Genomic DNA, 21551 nt, shown 5'->3' on the forward strand with positions numbered 1-21551 from the left:
GTCAGAAATCAAACACATATCGTTTTAAATCTTCAAGGAAAATTTATATAGAAAAATGTAAGTTTTGTAAACAATAGCCTATGTATAAAATATTTAGCCAAGAACAAAATAAGGTTGAACAAATAAACATCTGACTGTTCACTCTCATGTGTATCCTAGAATTTTTTTTTTCATATTTCAAAAAGATACTAGGAAATATACCAAGAAAACACTCAATGTGTTTTTCCAGAGATTCTTAGTATAATTACAATACCGAAAGAGATGGGACAGATCTTCAGTTTGGTGAAGGAACTTAAATCAAAAGTCTTTAGTAATAGACCTTGGAGTTGCCCGGATGTTGGGAAGCAGGGATGGTGGCGCAGTGACGTCACTCACAAAGCTTTCAGAAAACTTGCCTTGCCTTTCCTACATCACTGGAAGGACAAGTGGCTTCAAATTCAATTTGGTCTGCACCCCATGGAGACGTTAGGAGCCGGACTTCGCAAATCGAAACGCAAATGCTTCTTTCATCGCGCGTTCGCGTTTGAAACGCCATCTTTTCACGCGTAGGGAGGCATGAAGCGCAAGAACGAGCGACGGAACGAGTCGAGGAAAAGACTACGAGCGTCTCTGAGGGAGCAGACGGATTCCAAGCGCGATATTTACCTTCGTATCACAGGTAAACAAACTACAGCCACGGCCGGAATGATCTGAAAGGGTTAAACCGCCGCTGAGGTCGTTATGTCCCGACGGACAAATCCTGACAGTAGTTTTTTTTTTGGCGATTTACTCCACGGGATGGCCGTTTTAACACGAAACATGAGATCACATCACAAACTAATTGCTGTTTATGTAAAGATTAGTGTTGATTATATGTCAGGATGACTATTTAATGGTGTCTGTGTAACATTAGAAACGGAACGAGCTTCTTTGTTCTGTTCGCTCACCGCGAAATGAGAGTAATAATGGATCATTATAATAATAGTGAATCAAAGCTTTCAGTCAGAGTTACGTGAGATTCTATTGGCCAGTCGGCTCTTCTCTCTTAGCAACGGCTTGGGCAGCGTGCCAATTAGAATCGAACACTGCCTACTGCTCAATTTAAATTATGGAGGGAGGAGCTTCATGTTATTGACGTGTCAGCGGTGAGTCTGTGAGCCAATCAAGCGCCGGGAAATGGTTTAACGTTGCGTTGGATTTTTAAACTGAACTTTAATCATACTTAAGGCCAGAGGTAGATCGCTCGGCGTTATTTTTTTCACTGTTCTAATTTAATATTTTTTTAATGCGGGTTTTCTTGCATAAAACCGGTTCGACAAGTAAAACATATATTTTACGTTCTTTTAAATTCGCTGCATTTTCCATTATTTCTTGAAGGGTCGACCTAAATTAAAACTGTTTCGTTTGAATTTGTAAATGTGTGTTGGGTTTATTATTATTAAACTTACCCGAGATTAAACAATGCTCCGGAACATCGTTACAATAGAAACATGTGATCTGTCAAAAGTGCGTCGAGTTCATTAAAGGTGAGGCTCCTATTTCATTTTCTGTTTTTTTCTTAATCGTGCACATATTTTGTTCTCTCACGGTTTGTTTGAGAACTCTCTCCAGGATTTAAACCAATGCATGTCACTCACACGTGTTTACATTCACAGACTGCATGCAATCTGCTGGAAGTACAGTCACTGTGTGAGATCGCTGTATAGTTTGGCCTCTTGTGTTTTTCAGATCAGCTGTATTTTGCTCTTCTTCATCAGAAGGTGAAGAGCAGTCCTGACAGACACTGTTTCTGCATCGATGAAGAGCTTTCCTATGAGAAGTGAGAGTGCCTTTATGCATTACTTTTAAAATGCTCTTGAATGGCTCATGATTAGGGACAGTATAAGTCAATAAACACTATAAAGTTGATTCTCCATCAATCTTTTTATTTTTGTAGAGTCTCAAATCTGATAATCTGAATCTTTTGAGGGATCAAATATGATCAAACACACATGCACTTTTTGCATATTTTGTCTAAAGATTCAACATTAAGTGTTTTTTCCCTGTAGAAAAGCTTATGGATTGTACCAGACCTTTATCAATGACATCTTTGATTTTTATATTTGAACAGCTTCTATGCAGACTTTGGCCCGCTCAACCTGGCCATGTTTTATCGCTTCTGTTGCAAACTCAACAAGAAGCTGAAGGTAATGACGCTTCATTATGTTGCCACAACATTACACTGTTCAATTAAACACAGTCTTTGTATGCAAGCATGCAAGTGTATTGGAATGTTTTTAAATTTGTGCTCTTCTAATTCAAAAGTCTTGTGCTCTTGCAAAGAAGACAATTGTGTTTTATACCTGTGGCGACCGAAAGAAACAAGCCAATGCTGCGTATTTGATCGGCTCTTATGCTGTAAGTTTCCCAGTCCAGCTTTATATTTACTTTTCGTTTAGCCTAAAGACTTCACTTTCATGAAAGTGCAGCCTGATGAAACGTTATTTTTTTTTTCTTTAAGTGCATGCAAGTAAAATGTTGCTTGTTTTTTAATTTGATATTTAGACGTGGAAAAGTCACCTTTCTCCTCTTTCAGGTAATGCATCTACAGAAAACACCAGAAGAAGCATACAGCCTTCTGCTCTCTCAAAATGGATCTTATCTTCCTTTTCGGTAATTGAAATGTATCCCCTTAGTTATTTAAGAATATCTATTTCATTTAATACCAAGTTTTTCTGGCCAAAAAAAAAAATCAAAACATGTGGGCCTCAGAGAAAATACAAAATGTATTTAAATCAGTAGTGTCTATGAATCTTATTTATTTTGGTTAACTTCTAGATTTCTGTTCATTTTTGACTTAATTCTTTATTACATTTAACAGAGATGCATCTTTTGGAGCGTGCATGTTCAATCTGAATATCCTTGACTGTCTACGGGCCGTTCACAAGGTAATCCAGAGTCTCTCTGATGCTTCATCAGGAGTGTTTGCTGATCGCATGCCGTGTGTTTCAGGCTCTCCAGTTCGGCTGGCTGGATTTCTCCAAGTTTAATGTGGAGGAATATGAACATTATGAGGTGAGTTTGTGGTGTTGTAGAATCAATAAAGGTTAAAGAGTTCAGCCACACGCTGAGAGACATGATGCTGATTTATTTATTTATTTCCAGCGGGCAGAAAATGGAGATTTCAACTGGATAATTCCAGGAAAGTTTTTGGCTTTTAGCGGCCCTCATCCAAATAGCAAAATTGAGAATGGTGCGTATAAATTGGTTTGATCACCCATTATACTAATGCTTTAAAATAAGAACTGGAATCATACACTTGTTTTTCCATCAGGATACCCTCTTCATGCCCCTGAAGCGTATTTCCCCTACTTCAGGAAGCACAACATCACCGACATCATCCGGCTCAACAAGAAAATGTACGACGCCAAGCGTTTCACAGACATGGGCTTCAAGCACCACGACCTGTTCTTCGTAGACGGCAGTACGCCCAACGATGCCATCGTCACCAAATTCCTGAACATCTGCGAGAATGCAGATGGAGCCATTGCGGTCCACTGCAAAGGTTCGGATATTTCAAGCTTAAAGGGACCGTTCACCCGAAAAAAAAATTGTTGGCCCATGATTTACTCTCCCTAAAAACCATTCTAGGTGAACATGACTTTCTTCTTTCAGACGAATACAATCGGAATCAAAAGAAGTCTAATAAACCCCATCCATCCATAATAAAAAGTGCCTCACACAGCACCATTGGGTGAATAAAGGCCAAACAATGCATGTTTGTAATAAAAATATAAATTTTTAAAACATAAACCGTATAATCTCTACCATCTGCTAACTGTCATACAATCATTCATTCCGGCGAACGACGTGGGACAGATTTGAAAATGTAACTGTTATACTGTCGCGAAATGTAGTTTAAAAGGAGTAGTTCACTTCCACAATAGAAATTCTGTCATCATTTACTCAATCTCCACTTGTTCAAGACCCGAATGAGTTGTTTTTTTTCTACTTACATTGAAAAATGTTAGTATACAAACAGTTGGTGGGCATCATTGACTTCCATAGTAGAAATGAAAAAATACTATGGAAGTCAATGGTGCCTATCACCCGTTCATATGTTAACATTTTTCAAAATGTTTTCATTCTGAAAGTGGACTACTCCTTTAACATTTTTTTCTGGCAAGAATGTAGTTGATTAAAATTAAAATTTGTGGTTTATTTATAAAGAAAGTGCTTAAGTCAGAACTTTGCATACTTGGTATTGTGAAACGGCTACTGTCTTTATGAATCGAGTCACTGAATCATTGACTCACTCGATTCTTTCAGTAATGAATCGCTGCTGTGTGTTGATCAGAGACACTCAACAGTTCTGCTGTGGCTTTGATTGGAGCTATTTTAATTTAATTTAATTGCAAAAACAATGTTGACAATATTGTCTAAAATGTAGCCATATTCTTGTTTATTGAATCGCTGTATTAAATCAATATAATATTTGCATTCATGGCATTTTAGGCTCATATAACTGCTTTCTAATAGACTCATGTTCATCAGACACTGCCGCAGTGGAAGATGACGGATTGGTCTGGACAGAGCGCTTCATTAAATTAAATAATTAGTACAACACGTTAAAATAACAGCCCTACTTTAAATCTATTCTGCACAAATCCCCATATAATCGTTGCATTCATTTTTTTGCACGATGCAGGAAGTTCATCAGTGGATCTGAGTCTTCTTGGTTCAGTTCCATTAGAAATATTAACAAGCAAAACCACCGTGTGTTTCAGCCGGTTTGGGCCGAACCGGGACACTGATTGGCTGTTATATGATGAAACACTTCAGACTGACAGCAGCTGAAGTTATCGCGTGGATCAGGATCTGCAGACCCGGTTCGATCATCGGACCTCAGCAGAACTTCATAGACAAGTGAGTGTTTAATCCAAAGCAATGGATCCATGTACCAATATGCATTGGTTTTTCATATTAATGCATACATGTCTTAATGTAACAGAAAGCAGGCGAGTCTGTGGGCAGAGGGTGATTTGTACCGTCAAAAAATAAATGAGCAGGAAAACGGATCGAGTAAAACACTAGTGGCTGGAATCCTATTAGGAGTGGAAGATATTTCCATTAATGGTACAAACAAGAACATTTCACAGAGAAAAACAGCCTCTGAGACGGTGAGTAGATCTATTTATTCTGGAACATCCCATGGACATGAAAAGGTCATCGTGCAAAGCAGCCATTTTTGTTTTTACGTGGCGTTGCTCGAGTGATTGTTAACCAGATTTTGGTTTTTCACTGGTTAGCACACTGAGGAAGAGGAAGAGGAGTGCACGGGACTCACGCAAGGCGACAAACTGAGAGCTCTGAAGAGTAAGAGGCAGTCCAGAGCATCTACGGGGTCAATATCGTAAGTTCTTCTCCGTTATGTCACTCTTCTGTCCATGCATTTACATGTAGCCATCGAGGCCAGACGGTACATCTCCACTGGTGCGGAAGAAATCTGATTGATTGACCCTTCAGTATGATCCATGATTGATTTCAATAGTCATATTTTTATCATTTTTTTTTTTCAGAGAAATGCATACTAGCCTACATTTGCTTTATTGCTACAATGAATGCATGCAAACTGCACTTGAAACCTTGATTTAATAATTTAAGCCTGACATATAAAATAGTTTTTGGAATGGAGCAGTTCATTGAACCATTAGAAAGATATTGAAAAAAGTATCATCTGATGCATCAGGCTTTCTTGGCTCATATAATCGGATGCAGTGAGAATATGGAGGAAACGGCTCTGTTTTATTCAAAAACTTAAACTGAGCAAAAATATGCAATTTGGTGCAGAAGCTGATATTTCTCTGATGCTTGTGATGTAAATCAATGAGATCAGTAGAGTGGATCTAAATATGAGTCTGTGCTCTATATCTCCAGTAATGTGTGTCAGATGTAAATGATCCACACATATAACACAGTGATCGAGAGCTGAAGAAATAAAGGCTCCTCAGAAGATGTGAGATGTTCTGGAGGCTTGTGAAGATCATTCCTCCGCTGAGGAACAGTGAAAGTAAAGCTTCTGGAAACAAACGCTCCTCAAAAGATCAGATTTGAGACTCTAAAACATGATTGATGGAGAATCAAGTAAAGCTGAGCTGCTTCAGTCCAGTAAGAGTTCATCTGGAGATATTACTGACCTTATTCTGACCTTTACTTGATCAGAATCACTCAAGATTTGACTGGACATTTAGACAATTATACTTAAAAACTCTATCAGTGCGACAGCAGAGTTTTAATCTTATTGATCATTAAACCGCTTTATAGAGTTAAGAACTAAATCCACCAGCATAAGTGCGCCATTTAAAATATACATTACAATCTTCGCCCCAGTGGATGTGTACAGTATGGAGAGAGTAGCGCGTTAGACACCCATCCAGTCAGATGTCATGCATATGTAGTAGTGTTCACGTGATGATGGATGTTTAAGTGTGTGTGCATGATATGTTAGACTAACTGCATGAGTTAAAAACCTCAGTCTTCCTTTTAATGATTGTGCCAGCGAGACGAGAGACTCCAAAAGCCTTTTATCACACGGCAGCCGAATGGTAGTAAAGTGCTGCAGTTTTGCTGGGCTCGCTGTGGCCCGACTGTTGTGTGGCGTTGAAATGGTAGCAGAATGACGGGGCGTGAGAGACACCCGTCAGGTAAGTCCTGAGATGTGACGCCATCATCGCCCCGCGTAATGAATGTGAGACTGTCGCAGCTTTTCATTTCATCTGGTCTCATTCTGCTTCCCCGTTCCTTGAGAACCAGCGTTTTTAAAGCCAAGACTCTTTTTGGAAAGAAAGTGTGTTTATGGGGTCACAACAAAAGTGTTCAGCATAAGTGTTTTTCCTTGTAGAAAAATCTTCCTTTGCATGTCCTGGAAAACTAACATTTTCATTCATTTTTGTGTAACAAACATGCATGAGAGCATCTCACGAGGTCTTTGCTTTGCATGGTGTTGTTTGATGGTGAATGTGCTTGATTTGTCATGTGCATGAAGTGTATGAACTGCTTTGTGTTATTGTAACACACTGTGGTCATTTTGCTTTGATCGTCTTTTTCGTTTGCACTGCAGACTGGATCTGATCTCAGACGGCGAATATAGATTCATTTTACAATTGGAAACCATTTCCATTTAGTAGGCTTGAGCTTTGTAATATTAAAGTGCCTATAAAAGAGCGTTAACTCCCTTTGTTGGGATATTACGGCACAAAGTCATGATCAAAAAATCCTGAAAGATATCCTCAAACCCTTACAACGCATCCAGGTCTGTTTTGGTACATTTTTTAAAAAGCATAGTTTTTAGTAGGAGAACAAAACTTTGCAAAATGATTAAAGACCCTGTTCGGGTCATTTTTGACCCGGTTATGTATTGAGTCCCATTTGATGTCAAAAAACTTTTACAAATATTATTTCTGAAGTTATATTATCATCAGCAAACTTTTGTAAAATACATTTAGACCTTTCCCAATATCTCACTCACAATTGAGTTTAATTTTCTTGAAAAACATGAATATGTATTTAATTAATTTTCCATCTGAAAGTGAAAGTTTACGCTAGAAGTGCAGGGAAAACTATTTAAATGGGGTAAAACATTTATTTTGTTAGAAGTAAATATGTTGGTTTCTTAAATATATATTTTTTTTAACAATCATGAGTCATAAATTCAAAAGAATTTAATTAAATATTAAATCTTATTAAAAACCAATGGGGTTAATACAGATAATTCTCATATTATAGGTTCTTATAAAAAATAAAGATTCTAATCTATATTAAAAATATATAATTTGCATAGGTTTTCCTCTTTTTTTTTTTTGGAAGTGGGGGGGGGTGGTGTGGTTCATGTGTAATTAGAAATTTTGAAGAATTTCTTAATATATTGATAAATGTATTGGTGACATTCAATTATTTTTTTTCCACATTCACTCATTAATGAGAAGTTGCTGATGAGATGCAATATGGTTTTAACTGAAAAAATGTCTACTTATGACTGTTTTATACAAAATAAAGATTCTTCGAGTCCAAACAGACTGGGAATGCGAAATGCTATTCAGATTCTGAGGGTTAAAGCACATGATCAGGATTCATGCTGTAATCTCAGTGTGAACAGGCAGAAGTGGAGTGAATACAGTTGTACACACTCTACAGATCCATCCAGTGTGCGGCGGGAAAAGACGAGTCTCCAGTCTTCCTTCCTTCCTTGTTTTTGTTCTGAATTTCGCCCCTGTGTCTAGACGGCCACTAGCCATGCTGCTCTCTGCTGTCTGTAGCGTTGTCTTCTGCTGGATGTTGTTTGGCTTCCCTTCCATCCATTACTGTATAGACGGGGTGGGATTGTAAATGCTTTCTCTTAAGCCCGTCTCTGGACTGGAATGCTGTAAGTCTCTCGACAGATCATCCTTTACAAATATCACAGGCTTCCTGACAACCGTCAATCTGAGATCAAGCATCGATTGATTCATTTCGGTTTGATATCAGAAAAGATGCACTATGAGTTAATTAAATATTTGGTAACACAAGGTTTCATTTGTAAACCGTTAACATGCACAAACAATGAAAAATAATTGTAAAGCATGTATTAATCGTAATGTATTAACATTAACTAAAGCATAAACAATTGAACAAATGTAGAACAATTTAATTTTAACTAACAAAAACGAATAACTACTGTAAAAACACATTGCTCATTATTAGACCTTACTGTGCAATATTTGCATAATATACATTTATAAAACTACTTGTATAGCAAGCTTAGTGAATCTTACTTTAATCTGTTAATGTGTAATCTTTACATTTTGTCAAGTATTTTTTTTTTTTTTTTATGATTTAAATTATTTTGAGTCAATTATTTCCCGTGGTATTAAACATTGACTCACACGCTACTTTTAATAGATCTTAACGTGTATTAAACCCAGAATATTACTGTGCTCCTTTCTGAAACCTTTCACTTCAGTTTAGTTGTGTTGTGTTTTACCAGGCTAAACATAATGGGACTTGATTTGTCTGTGCATTACTGCATTTTGCTGAAGCTCATGAGAATGTGTCATAAATTATGTATTTATTTTATTTTTTTAGCTTTAATGTTGAGCTGCAGGTTAAATAAGCGCCCTTATCTGTGCTTACTTTATCACACCACATTGTACACAATCTGATCATTCATTCAGTAAACATAAGACCAGTGTCACACACGTTACGTAACTGGATCATGTTTGATGTATGTACATGTATGTGCTGACAGAGGGGGATAATCTGGTTCCTCTCAAGGTTTTTCTCTCTTCATCAAATGGTCTTATGGAGTTTTTCTCCTTCATGTAAGTCATTTGAGGCTTTAAAGGATGATTTTGAATCAAATGCTACACGTATGAACATGATAAAATCATGTGTAACAGGAGGGATGTGGAATCTCTCTCCGCATGCGTGACGCTCTGTCTGTGCATCAGAGAATCAAACGCATCAAAGCTCCATGCTTTATTTTATTTATTTTTTGCCATTTTGCTTGTTTTCATCACAATGAACTTTTGTTTTTTCTTTACCTGCAGGTTAGAAGAAAATACTATTCACACCAAATCAACACCAAATCCATTAAGGTAACATTTCTTCTTTATTTAAATAAGATTTTGTTATATCCTTGCTTAAATGATTGAAACTCATTAAATGTACCTATCCAGCAACACTTTAGCAACTAGACTATCAAACCACCCTGAGTACCTTAGCAACCACATAGCAACACCCTAGCAACCCTGAAAACCCTAACATTTAAAATCCATCTTGGATTTTCTATCTGTACTATTGTTTATTCAAACTTCAGACTTCTTTAACTGAAAACCTTCAAACTACAAGCTTTTAAACCACTTCAAATATACTTTACCAAGCCAACTTCAAAGTTTGTCTAGTTAATACTTATTATTATTATTATTATTATAAATTAGTTATCATTCTCTCTCTCTCTCTCTCTCTCTCTCTCTCTATATATATATATAAATTTGTATTTTTTTTTCATAATTTATGTTATGCAGATTTTTACAGCAGCATCAGTAACTGGAAGCTTTTGGTTTGTTATGCTGTAAATATAAACAACATTTCTTAATTATTCTGTTCTGTTGTTTTTGTCATATTCCTTTTTAACAAATTTATTCTGCAGTTGCGCATTCAGGATTGTAAATCTATCAACTCTATGTCTGTGATATAATCTGTAAAATATCTTCCATACAGCTCAGATAAAAGGAAAAGAACTCGGGCTTCCCTTGGATCCAGCAGGACCAGTAGGTTAGTATTTTACTGAGTTTAAGCCTTTTGCGTTAAAGCGACTTGTGTAAGTCTGACATATTCACAGTTGACGTTTTCCTTTCACAGCCTGTTACAATCAAGGCTCGCTAAATCTTTAGGCAGCTTGCACGTAATGGTCTGTGAAAAGGATCATATGTTTTCTGATTCAGTGGCCAACAATATTTGCATCAAGGAGTCAAACTTGCTGACGGGAAGAGCAGGCATCTCTGGTGTTTGCTTGCACACTGTCTGCTGCTGGATGATTCACGTTAAATGACTCTTACAGGATCCCAAGCACTCTCAGTCTGTGAGCATGACTCAGAGTCGTTTACTCCTGGTTGTAACGTTTTTCATGCATCATCTGCGATCAGATTTATGCATGATGATATTTTAGGCATTTAAAGCTGCGTAGTTTAGGTTTGGAATAATTACTATTATACATTTTTTTTTTTTATGCTCACCAAGGCTATTTAATTTAAAAAATACAGAAAATGTGACGTTATTATTAGAATGTAAAACAGCTGTTTTCTAGGGGTGGCAGGGTTCGCTGAAAAAAAAACTGAACCGTTCGGTTGACAACACATGGTTCGGCACGCGCTGGGACCGCGGTTCAACTTATATCCGACAAAGCACCTGTTATATGGTTTGCTATAAATAACTCGTGAAAACAAACAGGGTTCAGCTAATATACAGTATGTTTCTGTTAATGGATGTGCATTCTGGCTTTCCAGGACACATTAATTGCTCAACTCCCAGTAAAGACATTTATAATGTTACAGAAGATTTCGATTTCAAATAAATGCTGTTCTTTTTAACTTTTTGTTCATCTGTGAATCCTGAGTAATGAAATGCATCACAGTTTCCACAAAAATATTGTGCAGCACAACTGTTTTCAACATTGCTAATAATCAGAAATGTTTCTTGAGCAGTAAATCATCATATTATTCTGATTTCTGAAGATCATGTGACACTGAAGACTGGAGGAATGATGCTGGAAATACAGCAGAGCATCACAGATATAAATTATCGTTAATGGAGTTCACATAGAAAATGGCTGTTTTAAATTCTAAAAATATTTCACTATTTTTACTGTATTTTTAATCAAATAAATGCAGCTGCAGGAGAGATTTTTTAAAAACAATGTATTGTTCATTGCCTGAGATTAGTGAATGCCAGCTATGAACGGGCCTCTATTTAATTAGTTTCATCTTTCTTCTAATTTTGAACCGGTTTTTATATTTTCACAGCCTTGCCAACTTTACCTGTAATAGACGATCTCTGTCCCGAAGAAGGAAAGTGCTTTCTAATACTGCTGTATTTTCTTATTTTACAGTAACTCCATCCCCAAAGCTCGAGCTCCTCTCCTCCGCTGAAGGATCCAGTAAAGACCAACACCACTGATATCACTTTACTCCTAGTCTTTACTGAGAAATCGGCAGATGTTAACCATTTTTTTTTGATCAAGAGAAAGCAAGGAGTTTATTTTTAAATCAGAGAGCTTTATGCATCTGTGAAGTTTGACTTCATGCCATTGTAAACATCATGAGTGTCAGAAGCTGCCTTTGCCATTATATTATGCATTGTTACTTAACCTGTAATATTGTTTTTTAATAATGTTGCTAGAAGTTTATTAATACTTACAGAAATGTGACAGACTGTAAATAACCGAATGTGAATCATACTGTGCTACCCGTAAATGAAAGCTGTATATATGCTGGAGTTTGATAGACTAAAATTAGGTTTTTTTTTGTTGTTTTTTTTTACTGTAAATAATGCATACCTTTATTTTGACGATCAAATTTAAATCATGATTATTTCACATATGATTCAAATCCTTTCCTATTATATCTCTTTTAATAAACCCTTTCTGCTATGCAAATGTGGTTCTTGAATGAACATCATTATATGTTTCTATGTTTACTTGGATTTATCCTCCTGTCCCTTAACAGCATTTTTTATATAAATATGAGGGATCTTATAGTAAAAAAAAAAAAACTTAACAAAATTTATATTTTTTGTTTGTTCCAAGACATTGTTTTTCCATTTATTTTTTACTAAAATAGTATTATATTTGTAATATTAAACAATTCCGAAATAAATGAAAACGATATAGAAACTAAAAATAACTGATTCAAAACAAACATAGATATAATTGTTCAGGTTAAGCTCGGATCTCACTTATTTGACTAGAAATGTTATGACCGTAATCTCTAAAATAATTAAAAATCCTTATCCAGTAAACACTAATGTAAAAGGCACTTTAAAGTTAAGAGTTAGCAACCGTGTGGCAATACCCTAGCAACCAAGCAAAATACCCTAGCAACCCCGAAAACCCTAGCATCTAACAACCATCTTAAAATTTCTATCTATACCATTGTTTATTCAAACTTCAGACTTCTTTAACTGAAAACCTTCAAACTACAAGCTTTTAAACCACTTCAAATAGGCTTTCTCAAGTCAACTTCAAAGTTTGTTCACAAACTTTACTCGTCTAGTTATTATTAAATATTATTATTATTAAAAGGCACTTTAGAGTTTTAGGACACTTGTTTATAGTTTAATGATTGTCTAAAATGGCTGGTGTTTGCAGCTAATTTTAATTCTTGCAGAGAATTTAAGCATGTATGTCTCCCAAAAAGAATTGAAATTCTAAAATATGACACCAAAAACCACTATATTGTTCGAGTCAATCGTTTATTGTTTTCTAAATACATCATCCATAAATAACACACATTATAAAAATAAATACAATGAAATATTAAAATAGACATGACTGAGTGAAATGTGGAAATGATTCTAAAAAATTGTAACTATATATATATATATATATATATATATATATATATATATATATATATATATGTGTGTGTGTGTGTGTGGCGTGTGTTTTTGTTTTTTGAAGTTAAGGCGCCGAAAGAAATACAGCAGATGTTATTTTCACGCGGGAGCCTTTTATCTTACAAAGAATCAAATAATTAAGGCTTGTCATGCTTCACTTTGCTGTATGGAGACAGCTGCTGAAACACAATGAAACAAAAGGCGGTTTGGTTGCGTAACTTTCGCGCCACCGTCACCGCCCGCCTTTCCCTTTAAATCGACCTAAATGTAAACATTATGCGCGGGAGACGTTAAACTGCAGGAAGAGCGCACGCGGACCCACCCGTACAGTTCACAACGCATCCTGTGATTGGACAACAGTCGCGTCTGTCAAGAAAGAGCGCGCGTTGGCATACTTTAAAAGTGTCGTGGCGTCAAAGCAAGGCGATTGGCTGCGAGGATTCCACGGCGTCTGCCATTGGTTCTCTCTCGGCTGCATTCGCTCTCGCTCTCGCTGATTGGTTGAGCGCCGCGCTCGGGCGCGATTTCCAACGCGGGAAAACACCGAGTGAGCTCGTCTAACTGTAACAACTCCTGGCAGTGAGATCTCGGGATGAGAAAGGAATCAAAGGCGCCGCGCCTGATACATGTAACATTGGGAATGACTGACTCTGTAATACAGCGAACAGCGGCGGAACGTTAAAGGCGGGATAATCCTCCAACTGCACTTATTTACACTTTTATTTTTTTAACTGAACGGTTTAAGTTGTATTTTAACTGAACGTTATTTGCGATGGCTGACAGCAAACATCAAGTGATATTTTGTAACGACTCGCCGAAAAGAGTTCTGGTGTCCGTGATCAAGACGACTCCCATCAAACCGAGAGCGGCGGACCCCCTGATGCCCACAAGCCCCGGATTCAGTGACTTTATGGTGTATCCGTGGCGCTGGGGCGAAAACGCGCACAATGTGACTCTGAGCCCCTCACCGACCGGAAACAGCGGCTCTCCTGCCGATTCAGATGTCAACTCCTGCCCTGAACACCTCAAGGTGAGAATCAAACAAATCTCTATACTGTACTAGAGCTGTAAAACATACTGTATTATATAACAAGTACACTAATATATTTTATTAGCACATTATCTGTAAGTGAAGAGATTATTAACGCGTGTATTATACGCCATGCGTAAAGCGCGCGCTCAGACCGGGATTTTAAATTCTCTTTCATTGTGCGGCAGCTGGAAGTTGGACGTGACGTCAGACGTGCGCGCCAAAATGTTAGCGATTTTGCTTCTAAAAAAACACTAAAATTACTGTAAATGTAAAATTTACACGATTCCTTGACTGTGAGATATTTTCTTATTGTTTTGTTTTAGATGAGACACGTTTTTTACTCAGAACGTACATTTATAATAAGCTTGTATACTATTCATTGATGTAATATTATTAACCTTATTTTATAAACTATTTAGTTTGCCGTAAATGTAGATTTGAATGTTAATTTGGTGTGCAGTTGTATATAAATATATACCATTTACGTAATTATGACATGCCACTATACATATACCATATGATAATATATGTTATTGCATTAAAATATGAATTATAATGTGTGGTGTTATGTTAACATGCTATTATTAAGTAATTGCATTGTGTTGTTGTTTATTACATATGGCACTCTTAGCTGTTGCATCATTAGTTATTTTTAATATGAGGCACTGTTTTGTGTTATTAAATATGAACTGTACACATTTTTCTGTTTTTGTTTCTTTTGAGATGCAATTTTTAATAGCACTTTAAAAATACCATATATTATTATTCTCTTGCAATAATAAGTCGAGACAAATATTTCTATAGTGCTTTATAAATATGGAAAATAATGGGCCTAAATCATGTATGTGTAGTGTAGTTTATTACACAAACGCATCGCTTTTTTTTGGTTTTCCAAATCTCGACTCCCATTATAACTTGGAAGAGCCTGGACATTATTTAATACAACTTGGAATGTATTTTTCTTAAAGTATAAAGTCATGTACACACAGGATGGCTTGAGGGTGAGTAAATCATAAGGTCGCTTTCGTTTTTGGATAAACTGTCCCTTTAAAGTGGCTTTGTTTATATTGGTAATTCTGTCATGACTTTAACATGCATCTTCCTGCGATCTTATTCCAGGACAGCATTCGGCGCGGACGCCCGCGGGCAGATACTGTCCGAGAGCTAATCAACGAGGGCGAGAACTCCAGCAGTCGCATCCGCTGCAACATCTGCAACCGCGTCTTTCCCCGCGAGAAATCTCTACAGGCGCACAAACGCACGCACACAGGTCAGTGCCGCCACATTGAGAGCTTTGTGTTCAGATCTCAGAGCCAGAGCATTGAGTGTCTTCTTCATGTCTCAGGTGAAAGACCTTACCTGTGCGATTATCCGGACTGCGGGAAAGCGTTCGTCCAGAGCGGACAGCTGAAGACCCATCAGCGCCTCCACACCGGAGAAAAACCCTTCGTCTGTTTGGAGAAAGGTGAGCGTTAGCATTCACTCAAACGCAAGTAGTATTGACTAGTTTCTGTAGTGTTCATTCTAATCAGGCAATCAGCCCTAGTGCTAAACACCTGTTCACATTAGGGCGGTCACTAAGGATTATTTTGGTACATAATAGTCTGTCAATTATTCTGACGAGTAATCGGATCATTATAATTCCCTTTTTTTTTGTAATAAAAATAGACCTAAGCGAACAATAGGTTTTAAAGTACTAATATAATAGCAGTGGGTCAATAATAATCAGTTCAGATAAATTACAAAGTGATTCTATTGTCTAAATGACAACATTTTATATAATGTAAATGTAAATAACAAAACTGAATAGAAATTTTAAAACAAGACCCAAATCAAATAAGTAAAACAAATAAATCTCTTTGTATAAACAAAATAATCCTTGGTCTGTGCTCTTTCCATTTTAAATGAGAGGCAATCACTGCATTTTATTCATGATCCAAACAAAGATGCTGAATGCGACATGAGTAATTTTGAACCTAAATTAGATTGTATAATTTCGAAATCAAAAAGGAATGATTTGGCCTCAGGTTTGTAAAACAATACATAAAAATATCTTTACGAAACAGAAACCGCAGACGAGCTGAACGAGACACAGATTCACTCTCTGCCCGCAGGTGGCGCTTAAAGCGTTTCCTTGGTTACCGCTGTAAACAAAGCACTTATGAACACAGCAGCAGGTGGATCTTAAAGCATTTCCTTGGTTACCGCCATAAACAAACCACTTGTGAAAACAGCAGCAGGTGGCGCTTAAAATGTTACCTTGGTTACCGTTGTAAACAAAGCACTTATGAACACCGCGGCAGGTGGATCTTAATGCGTTTCCCTGGTTACCCCCGTAAACAAACTGCAGCAGGTGGATCTTAAAGCGTTTCCCTGGTTACCCCCGTAAACAAACTGCAGCAGGTGGATCTTAAAGCGTTTCCCTGGTTACCGCCGTAAACAAACTACAGCAGGTGGATCTTAAAGCGTTTCCCTGGTTACCGCCGTAAACAAACTGCAGGAGGTGGATCTTAAAGCGTTTCCCTGGTTACCGCCATAAACAAACTGCAGCAGGTGGATCTTAAAGCGTTTCCTTGGTTACCGCCGTAAACAAACTGCAGCAGGTGGATCTTAAAGCGTTTCCCTGGTTACCGCTGTAAACAAAGCAGCGCTGCACTTATTAACTTTAATATGTATTATACAGAAAAACCATCTAAACTTTTCTAAAGACAGAAGGTTCCCATCATTCATATGAACTCCTAGTTGAATCGTGATTTGTTTAGCATCTCATCCGATTTGAATAGTCACTATTTTTCTCCCTGTGTGTTGTAGGTTGCAGTAGCCGATTCACTCACGCTAACCGTCACTGTCCCAAACACCCGTACGCCCGGCTGAAGCGCGAGGAGCCCGCGGGGGGCCCCGGGAGATCACAGGGGGCCGACGACAAGGCTGTGGCCGAATGGCTGGCAAAGTGAGTAAATCATCAACACACACTTGTCTACAGAAGTGTCGAGTGGTTAGCCATGCTAGCAGACATCAGCTAATTTCCTGTCAATCAACAGTCACCTGCCCTTATTAACATGATGATCAATATCTCAAATGATCATGTTATGTTGAAATTACATTTAATTACATAACCACATAGTATTTCTTAATTATCTAGTGAATTAAATACTTGAATATAATGAAAGCACAAATAAAAAGAGCTTGATCTCATTTGATTTTCTTTTTTTTCTTTTAGCTTTTATACGTCAAGTCATTTCTATATAGCTTTTTTCCAGTTTTAGTTATTTTAGTACATCAAGTTAAACTAAATAAAAATGAAACATGTCACCTTAGCAACAAGTTAAAATAAGTTTAAAAATATATATTTTATTTTTGTATTAAAGTAATTTTGTTGATGTTTTTCATATCTTTTAATATTTTTACTTTGTTTTTTTTAGTAATTTGAGTGCTAGTAATTAAGTTAATCTAAATAGTGTTTTTTTGCAACATGCTGAAATGTTTTGGTTTTATTTTGTCCTTTTTGTTGGAATTTAGTTTTTGTCAGTTTTGTGATTTAGTTTATATAATTTGTTTCTATAATAAAACTTTGATTTTTGTTTTCATTTTTTTTTGTCAAGTTAAAAAAAAAGTTACTTTACTACAGTAATTTTTTTAGTTATCCATCAAATAATAATAATAATAATTTTAATAATAAAAAAAAAATTTTTATTTCTTTTTCTTTAGTTTCTACATAGTTTTAACAAATTTAAATTTGTTCTTTAAGTTTTAGTTATTATAATGCATCAGGTTAAAAGAAAAACAAGAAAAGCTGACTTTTTAAGTTTTATCATGTTAATATTTTAAGGTTTTATTATTTCGAAGCCTGCAGGACCGTCAGAATGACTGTGTGTGTGTGTGTTTTGTCAGATACTGGCAGACGAGGGAGCAGCGGACGCCTGCGCAGAATAAAGCTAAGAATCTGAGTAACACTGCTATAGAGGACCAGGAGCAGCAGGATCCTCTGGACTTCCTCCTGTCTGACGAAGGAGAAGAAGAGGAGCAGGACGAAACGAAGAGCAGTGGCAGGCGTCTTCAAGAGCAGCGTGAGCGTCTTCACGGCGCACTAGCGCTCATCGAGCTAGCTAACAATCTCTCCGCATGAGCGACTTCCCTCGCCTCCAGACCCTCCCGGCTCATATAAGCTACAAGCACCTTACTTTGCTTCCTGTTGTACCTTTAGGCTGCTATGATGGTAGTGATATCATTATATGAAGATTGTCTTCGTTTCTCAGCTTGTTGAGACGAGAGACATCTCGTGTTTGTTTCGTCGTGCACTTTGTGGGAACAAGTGTTTGTTTCTTTGATGTTTGTGATTTTAGTAGGATTTGGTGTGTGTGTGTGTGTGTGTGTGTGTTTGAAACAGGGTGCAGTGACCGACCTGCTAAAGATGAAGACTTACTGACGGCGGATCGCGTAGTGCTTTCTTACATTAGTCCGGTTCGCTTCACATCGGTCATGTTTAATCATGTATTTATTCTCTATTTAAAGCCACCGGCTCAGGCTTCGCAATAACGTCGATAAAACTAACCAGCTTTAAGATGCAGCGTTGGTACACGCTTCTATACGAGTGTAAAGAGTTGATGGGTGAACCGAAGCACTTACGATATTAATCTACAACTGTTTGACTCTCTCCCAAAGATCAAATTCAGATTCTGGATCCAGAAAGCACTTATCTGATCCGTAACACTACGTTCCGTTCACGTGCTTTACTCAGATGTTCGTTTGGTTCGAACACGTCTGCAGGTTTTATAGATTCGTTTGGCATCCGCGTGCAAAAACTGGAAGATGTTTCATTTTATAACTGAAGTAATATATCCCCCCCGAAATAAAGCATGAGCTGATCCCGTCACGACGGCAGAATGTAATCGAGTGTTTTATTCTGAGATGTTGTGTTCGCTGTGCTGACGTTGTAAATGTAGACGGGCTTCTCCTCGTTAGTGTTAGCACTTCAAGTCTTCTGTAAATGATACAAAGTGTTCCTGGTTGTTGCATTTGTTTTTAAATAAAACACACAAGGGAAACTAAAGTAGCGTGTTTGTCTGGTTCTCAAACAGCGAAACTGCATTTAATAAAACAACACTTAAGCACTGAAATACATTTCCGTGTAAGAAGCAGTGAATCCCAATTTTCCTGGATTTCAAGACTTCAGAGTTTGAAAATACAATTTCTAACTCATCTCTATTACTTGGTTTGCTCTGATTTGAAGCCTTGAAGAAAATTGTTTTCAACATTGATAATAAATCAGCATATTTTCATGATATCTGAAGATCATGTGACACTGAAGACTGGAGGAGTGATGTTGAAAATACAGCGGAGCATCACAGAAATAAATTACACTTTAACAGATATTCACACAGAAAACAGCTGTTTTACATTAGAATAATATTTCACAATTTTACTGTATTTTTCCTGTATTTCTGATCAAATAAATGCAGCTCTGATGAGCAGAAGAGAATTATTTTAAAAACATTACAAATCTTACTGACCTCAAACTTTTGAACAGCAGTTTATATATACAATATATTTTTTTTTAAGATGTATTCGTTCATTATTTACATTTATAGAAATTATATAGAAATGATAAACCTCAGTATCCTGTATTTCATAATCACAGTCAGAAAATGTTAATTTTCTGAGCACAGATAAACTGAAAAACACAAACATTATCATCACATGAGTGTGTCTTTAAGCGAAACTCTTGAGTTTATGTTTATTTACCTCTTTTTCTGTGTTCCTCCGAGTCCGGTCACGTATAGTAGCCTATTCAGTTCAGAAAATAAATGTTTAAATATTAAATTAATTATAAATTACGACATACAGAATTGTGATTGTGGCTGTTATCCATAAATAAACAAAATACGCCAAATTTGTGTTTCTGCAAAAACATGCATAAATGCAAAAAAACATAAATGAAGGAAACCTAATAACACAATATAATTACATCCACCTGAGAAAATGTCTTCAAACAGGACACGAGAGGAAGTTACCTGACGAGGGGGCGGGGTCTCGGGGTGGGCGGGTCTTGGCGGCGCGGAAACGATCTCTGATTGGTCGAGTTGAATGCGGGTAGTTTTAATATTCAAGGTGAGTGAGTTTAGTGACAAACCCATGGAGGCTTTACAAATGCATCACGAAATTAGAAAACATGGAGCATAAGAGAATCATGAATCAATTATTTTCAAATGAGATATTAACTAAATTAGCCACAAAGCAACTTTAACTTCTCTAACATAAATATATTATAATTATATTTTTAAACCTTAAATATGTCTGCCTTTGGTTTAATATATTAGACATTTTTTGTACCAAAGGTTTTAACCCATTCAATCCCACTGGTCACAAAAAGTGACCACAGAGAAGTTTTTAATTTATAAAGCTCTAAAAATGTTAATGACTGGTGTTTTAGAGCATTTTCTACAAATATGGTAAAAAAAAAAAAAGAAGATTCTCAGTTAAATATGTGCAGTGTCACGTGACCAGAGCAGTGTACTTCCGGTTTGCTGCCTCATAGCTCTTAAACAAAAGCTAGGAAAGTATGTTAACATAAAGTTTCGACAGAAATGTTTGGTGCATGTTATCTTTAAAGTGTCTAGCATTAATAAATTAATTCACAATAATTCAGCTTTGTTGCGTGTGGTCACAGAATGAGTAAATGTTGATGGTCGCTGGGATAACATTGTATTTATGGAAACATATAAATCCAGATGCAGTTGTTAGTGAAGGCTGCACTAAAATGTTAACAATATTGCACTTAATTAAAACGATCCCTCCACTAGATAGCGCTCGATGGCCTAATCCTTCTTCTGTAGAGGACTTTATACTTTACTGAGTTTATTTCTGAGTTTCTGTTCAGGGCTTCTCAGAGATCTCAGATGTTTGGAGGTTTGATCAGAAACATTTCCTCTCCTCGGGCTTTAAATATGACTGATATTGACAGAATGACCATTCTTATGGAAATATGAAAATGTTTTGTAATCATCATTTAAATCTGGATAATTTTCAGATTGTTTGTGGTAAATAAACATCTCATAAAAATGACTTTATGTTACATTATAAGTTATAAGTTATTACTCCCATTATTACACTTCTTTTTTATTATGGTTTGCCCCAAGAACACATTAATATTCAAATTAGTTGATATGTAAAACAAATGTGTTACTTGAAAGTAATACAGTAATTTTGTTCAGTTGTGCAGTTCATGAAAAGTGCGAGTGTGGCCAAGACAAACCAGTGTGTAAAAAGATGTTTTCAATATAGTTTCTGAAAAGTGTTCAGAATATACAAGTCCAGTGCTGCAATATCATTCAAAAGCACTGTAATAAAAAATTTATACAGGTTTATTTATTTATTTATTTATTTATGTGTATGCATGGATTTTATATATTTG

The 21551-nt window shown here is 36.5% G+C and overlaps 2 protein-coding genes across 6 annotated transcripts; both read left to right on the top strand.

The window, feature by feature from the left end:
* Window positions 1-327: 327 nt before the first annotated feature.
* LOC113052621 (dual specificity protein phosphatase CDC14B) lies at window positions 328-12115 on the top strand. 5 transcript variants are annotated; one of them, XR_003277098.1, is made up of 16 exons: window positions 329-658; window positions 1708-1798; window positions 2090-2165; window positions 2284-2376; window positions 2555-2631; window positions 2840-2906; window positions 2971-3033; window positions 3124-3211; window positions 3293-3523; window positions 4746-4884; window positions 4970-5138; window positions 5268-5371; window positions 8238-8380; window positions 9543-9590; window positions 10216-10269; window positions 11603-11633. XR_003277098.1 is itself a non-coding variant. In XM_026216985.1 (15 exons), the coding sequence occupies exons 1-15, from the start codon at window positions 556-558 to the stop codon at window positions 10544-10546; spliced, it is 1593 nt and encodes a 530-aa protein (XP_026072770.1). In that variant the 5' UTR covers window positions 328-555; the 3' UTR covers window positions 10547-11081. The 5 variants fall into 5 exon arrangements, 4 of the variants coding, with proteins under 4 accessions (XP_026072770.1, XP_026072768.1, XP_026072769.1 ...); XM_026216985.1 differs by lacking the exons at window positions 8238-8380; window positions 11603-11633 and adding an exon at window positions 10357-11081 and having other exon boundaries at window positions 328-658; XM_026216983.1 differs by lacking the exon at window positions 8238-8380 and having other exon boundaries at window positions 2305-2376; window positions 11603-12115.
* A 1146-nt stretch (window positions 12116-13261) lies between these two features.
* Window positions 13262-19178, top strand: LOC113052622 (zinc finger protein 367-like). The gene is made up of 5 exons (XM_026216987.1): window positions 13262-14137; window positions 15260-15410; window positions 15486-15605; window positions 16952-17090; window positions 18032-19178. The coding sequence occupies exons 1-5, from the start codon at window positions 13880-13882 to the stop codon at window positions 18264-18266; spliced, it is 903 nt and encodes a 300-aa protein (XP_026072772.1). The 5' UTR covers window positions 13262-13879; the 3' UTR covers window positions 18267-19178.
* The last annotated feature ends 2373 nt before the right edge of the window (window positions 19179-21551 follow it).

Source organism: Carassius auratus, chromosome 33 (assembly GCF_003368295.1).
Source record: "Carassius auratus strain Wakin chromosome 33, ASM336829v1, whole genome shotgun sequence".
Taxonomy (NCBI): domain Eukaryota; kingdom Metazoa; phylum Chordata; class Actinopteri; order Cypriniformes; family Cyprinidae; genus Carassius; species Carassius auratus.